A 5,766-nucleotide genomic window follows, 5' to 3' on the forward strand; every position below is an offset into this window, starting at 1 on the left:
GCAGGGACCACTATGTGGACTTCACCTCATTCTAGTCAACAATTAATGCTCAAATCCAGAGGAATTACCATGTTACAAGCAAATAAAATCTAGTTGGCTGAAAAACTAATAAATAAATATCCAGCCTTTAATACTCTGTGGCACCTGTGAGTAAACGTCATGCACTGCACCTGCAGTAACCCAAGCTACTGCCCGTCATTGTGATGTCACAGTGCCCAGACCAGCTGTATCAGGCAGCAGCAGGATCTGGGCTTTGTGGGGATGATGGCGTTGGCGTTGATACCGTGTTTCTGGTTCTTCTGGACTTTGAGCGGTCTCATTATGTCTTATTATGTGACCATAATCTATGGTCATTCTGAATCTTGGATGATGTATATCAGGTAAGGGAAATAATATATAGATATCACACTAGCATACACATTCGGGTCTTGGGGGCATTGGGTCTCTGGAAGGACAGACTGAAAGTTAGGAAAATGGTTTTAGAGGAGATGAAAGAGTATTTCCAACTATACAATATTACATCCCAATTACTTGTTGTTTTCCCTCACAGTGAAACTGGATCTCTTTATCCGGAGTGTATCCTGTTTGCAGTGGTCTTCTGTGGTTTTGCTATGTTTGGTAAGTGGATTGCTACTGTATCACAGCGCCAACCCCTCTCTCCTCTTAGTACATGCCAGCTGTTTGCCTGATGGGCAGTGCAGGTGTAGTCTCTCACTAGTGAGTAAGTTTGGGTCACCCTGACGTCAGCCACCTGGCACTAGCTCAGTCTCTCCCACCTCAGGCTTCTGTGGGGGGGTATCAGTATATAAGTGTCCCGTCACATGCAGGATATATAACAACATTCATATAGTGCAGATAGAACAGGTGTAGCCGTGTAGCAGTGCTGTCATGTTTCTAGTGCTGAGATAAAAGGGTAAATCTCCCTGAGCTGCACTTTCTCACCATCATCCATCCTCACACTCCAGCACAGGTCACTGAGCTACATAGGGCAGTGGTGTTACTTGACACAAGAGCTTATATTCTTGCATAGTGGCACCATCACTTCTCTGCCCCTGCACAGTTGCAGCCATCTCAGATGACCTAGTTACACTGGAGCACCGGGTCACATCCTTCCATCCCCAGTGACACTATGTACACTGACAAGTGTCATCTCATACTGTACATCATGGGAGGCTCTCACAGTGACCACTACGCCACTCAGACAGGAGAGTTCTGTAGCCTCCTGCCCTGTCCATACTCACCTGTCACAAGAGCTGACAATCACCTATGCTGCAGGGGGTGTTACACCTTCACCATTAGCATAATGCATAGTAACTGGAAGGACATTAAGGGATTCATTCCATGGGGCCGCCCAGGCACAACCATTACACAACATGAATAGGTTTCATTATTGAACACATTTGTATAAACATGTACCAGAAATAATACCTTCTCATCCTTTATTATTATAATTGAATACACCACTAATTTAGACTATTTTTAATCAACAAATTTGACATTATTAAACTTGCTGCCCGAGGCCCAGAACGGCCCAGCGTCAGTGATCCTGGAATTCACATTACCCATCAGTTTCCAATAAAATACAATGTAACATCATTTATATACTGTCACAATGGGAATAGCTGCCCAATTCCCTCTAGATCACTGGTAAGCAACTGGTGTCTGCCCAGTGGCTGTGGGATACCGTATGGGTAAGCGTATGATGGATATGTAGATGAGGATGGTGAGAGGGGGCAGGGGACAAGTAAGGTACACCTGCACAAATACATAAGCACTGCAGGACATTCTCTGCTGCTCATAGAGAAGCCTTTCTATCTATGTCTCAGTGACACAGCAGCCCTTCCCCATGTTACATCCTCCTGTAATGTCACATCAGGGAGCCAGGACCAGACATCTTGTGCACCTTTATTGCCCATCACTGGATGATATCATTAATCACTTTGTATATAAAGAACATATGTAATAGCTATGGGCTGATCATGTGTATTTTCTATTCCAGGAGCGTGTACAGCCTACATCACGTACAGGTTCATACACCTGAGGACGGCTGGCAGTGACACACACCAGCCGCTCTTGCAGAAAGTGCTGCTCGGTGTTGGATGGGTCTCATGCATTGGGACAGTAGTAGTAGCGATATTTCAGGTTGGTTACAAGTGTTCCAATGTTTTATATGACAAATGGCAGATTCCTAGCAGATCCCTTCTAGGCTCAGGGCTCTATACACTGTGATGGGGAACCTGGTGCTTGGAGGAAAGGAGGGAGTGACCCATATATGCCGCATGGTAATGACTCGTCTCAGTGTAACGTGTGCGTGTTCTATCTCCTCACTGGCTCCTCTTCCTACATCCCCCCCACAGCAGATGGCCGTGCACAGCGACCGACAGGAGGCAAATATGGAAGGAGCAGGGTAAATGTGCCGCTCTTCCATTCCTATTTGTCATAGTACATAGACCCAGTGGTGACACCACCAGCAGTGTTGGGGTCCCTGCTGGGAGGCATCACAATGCCATAATTGCTAGTAATGTGCATGTTTTTCTACATCTTTTTCTGTGTACGTTCAGACTGCAAATGCGCCCAACTCTAAATGAGCCCCACAGAGTTGTATTCTGATATCTGCATGTCACAAACATGTACATGCCTGTTACACTATAGCAGTATTGGTGCAATCCCAATGTTTTATTCCTTGTAAGAGCTGTAACAGGAAAATAGAATGTTGGTACTTACCTATAAATCCCTTCCTCCGATTCCATAGGGGACACTGGAGTTACACAGGGCGCATCTTCTACTGTAACAGCTTCAGTTGGAAGATTAAGATGCAGAGAGTGGGGTCTCGGACCTCCTACGGCAAAGAGTCGGTACTCTGCCTGCCTTAAAGTGCTGGTGTCTCCTACAAGTAAAAGGGAGAATTATAAGGAAAACCCACCTTAAGACGTCAACATCAACATGATGGGACCCTGTGATGTACTGGTAGATAGGTTCTAAAGGTTTCTGTGTCAAGAGTTTCCGCCCTGGAAAGTTTGGAACAAACAACTTACCTTCGACCGATTAGGAGTCGCCTGGTCATCTCGAACGCTGCAGAAACCAGCAGGCACAGTACCGACGTTTTGCCGTAGGAGGTCCAAGACCCCACTCTCTGCATTTTGGTCTTTCAACTGAAGCTGCTACAGTAGAAGATACGCCTGGTGTAACTCCAGTGTCACCTGGAGGATGAAGAAGAAATGGCAATAACCCATGCAGTCATAGACACACTAATAGCATCACCCATATACGCCCGGTGTAACTCCAGTGTCCCCTGGTGGATGAAGAAGAAATGGCAATAACCCATGCAGTCATAGACACACTAATAGCATCACTCAGCCATACACACACCATATATACGCCCTGTGGAAAACCACTCAGCCAGCAGTTATGTGCTTCTGTATGGCCACACATCTGCTGAGCTCACCGTAAGGGGCAAACTAAAAGATTATACTATTTGTTTATTTTAGTATTAGAGGCACTTGTGCATTACAATCAGCTATCTGACGGGCATCATGGATGATGTATGGTTAGTATTACTGCCTCACATCACTGAGGTCGTGGGTACGATGCCCAGCATGGCTCTAGCTGTGTGGAGATTATATATTCTCCCTGTCGTGGGTTCGATCCCCACCACGAAACGTGTTTACGTGGGTTCCCTCCTGGTGCTGCGGTTTCCTCCCACAATCCAAAAAATATACTGGTAGGTTAATTGGCCTTGAACAAAAAAAAGTATAAGCTCCACTGGGGCAGGGATTGATGTGAATGGGCAAAATATTCTCTGTAAAGCGCTGCGGAATTTGAGAGCGCTATATAAATAACTGGTAATAAAATAAGAAATTAGGAAAGGATAATTCTTAACTACAAATGCAGAAAGTTGCATTATATTCTTACATGTATATGTTTATGTTGCAGGTGTCAACCCATCCATATATCCACAGGGCTGGAGCATTTGTGGCATTCGGATTCAGTGCCATATATAGCATTGCCCAGGCTGTAAAGCTATACAGCACATCTTTCAGCAGCCGCCGTGTATGCCACATAAGAATGGCATTATCTGTGCTGATGGCTACAGCTCTTATTATCTGTATCCTTTTCATATGATCAACAAAGTAACAAGCTGAGATTTGAGTTCTTTATATAAGATTTTATTAGACCTCCCCGCCTGACAAATGTAATAGCTGGCAGTACAGTCCTCTCCTCTCCTCTCCTGATAGGTGTAATATCAGACAGTAATAGTCCTCTCCTCTCCTGATAGGTATAATATCAGCCAGTAATAGTCATCTCCTCTCCCTTTCTAAAAGGTGTAATATCAGATAGTAATAGTCATCTCCCCTCCTGATAGGTGTAATATCAGACAGTAATAGTCATATCCTCTCCCTTTCTAAGAGGTGTAATATCAGATAGTAATAGTCATCTCCTCTCCCCTCCTGATAGGTGTAATATCAGACAGTAATAGTCATCTCCTCTCTCCTCCTGATAAGTGTAATATCAGATAGTAATAGTCATCTCCGCTCCCCTCCTGATAGGTGTAATATCAGATAATAATAGTCATCTCCTCTCCCTTTCTAAGAGGTGTAATATCAGATAGTAATAGTCACCTCCTCTCCCCTCCTGATAGGTGTAATATCAGATAGTAATAGTCATCTCCTCTCCCCTCCTGATAGGTGTAATATCAGATAGTAGTAGTCATCTCCTCTCCCCTCCTGATAGGTGTAATATCAGATAGTAATAGTCATCTGATCTCCCCTTCTAAGAGGTGTAATATCAGATAGTAATAGTCATCTCCGCTCCCCTCCTGATAGGTGTAATATCAGATAATAATAGTCATCTCCTCTCCCTTTCTAAGAGGTGTGATATCAGACAGTAATAGTCATCTCTTCTCCCCTCCTGATAGGTGTAATATCAGACAGTAATAGTCATCTCCCCTCCTGATAGGTGTAATATCAGATAGTAATAGTCATCTCCTCTCCCCTCCTGATAGGTGTAATATCAGATAGTAATAGTTATCTGCTCTCCCCTTCTAAGAGGTGTAATATCAGATAGTAATAGTCATCTCCTCTCCCCTCCTGATAGGTGTAATATCAGATAGTAATAGTCATCTCCTCTCCCCTTCTAAGAGGTATAATATCAGATAGTAATAGTCATCTCCTCTCCCCTCCTGATAGGTGTAATATCAGATAGTAATAGTCATCTCCTCTCCCCTCCTGATAGGTGTAATATCAGATAGTAATAGTCATCTCCTCTCCCCTCCTGATAGGTGTAATATCAGATAGTAATAGTCATCTCCTCTCCCCTCCTGATAGGTGTAATATCAGATAGTAATAGTCATCTCCTCTCCCCTCCTGATAGGTGTAATATCAGATAGTAATAGTCATCTCCTCTCCCCTCCTGATAGGTGTAATATCAGATAGTAATAGTCATCTCCTCTCCCCTCCTGATAGGTGTAATATCAGATAGTAATAGTCATCTCCTCTCCCCTTCTAAGAGGTGTAAAATCAGATAGTAAAATATTGTTCTCCCTCACTTTTTATGCCAAAACAATCATATAAATTTGATTGATCTGTGTATGGTGGAATTGTGATGTTATTGCTCTGAGAATACAACAAAATGTGCCTGTGTGTCTAGTTTAGTGGTAATCTTTTAATTACTAGGTCAGTCTTAACATTCTGGTATTTACAGGTATAATAATGTTATTTCCCTTTACACAAACACCTTTCAGTTGTCGCATTTTTTGGCTTGATTGCT

General features: G+C 43.5%; 1 protein-coding gene across 1 annotated transcript; it reads left to right on the forward strand.

Moving 5' to 3' along the window:
- Window positions 1-261: 261 nt before the first annotated feature.
- On the forward strand, window positions 262-4,122 carry LOC148442055 (DNA damage-regulated autophagy modulator protein 1-like). The gene is made up of 4 exons (XM_088464319.1): window positions 262-380; window positions 551-618; window positions 2,000-2,142; window positions 3,934-4,122. The coding sequence occupies exons 1-4, from the start codon at window positions 262-264 to the stop codon at window positions 4,120-4,122; spliced, it is 519 nt and encodes a 172-aa protein (XP_088320445.1).
- The last annotated feature ends 1,644 nt before the right edge of the window (window positions 4,123-5,766 follow it).

Source organism: Taudactylus pleione, unplaced genomic scaffold, assembly GCF_031769625.1.
Source record: "Taudactylus pleione unplaced genomic scaffold, aTauple2 ptg001632c, whole genome shotgun sequence".
Lineage (NCBI taxonomy): Eukaryota > Metazoa > Chordata > Amphibia > Anura > Myobatrachidae > Taudactylus > Taudactylus pleione.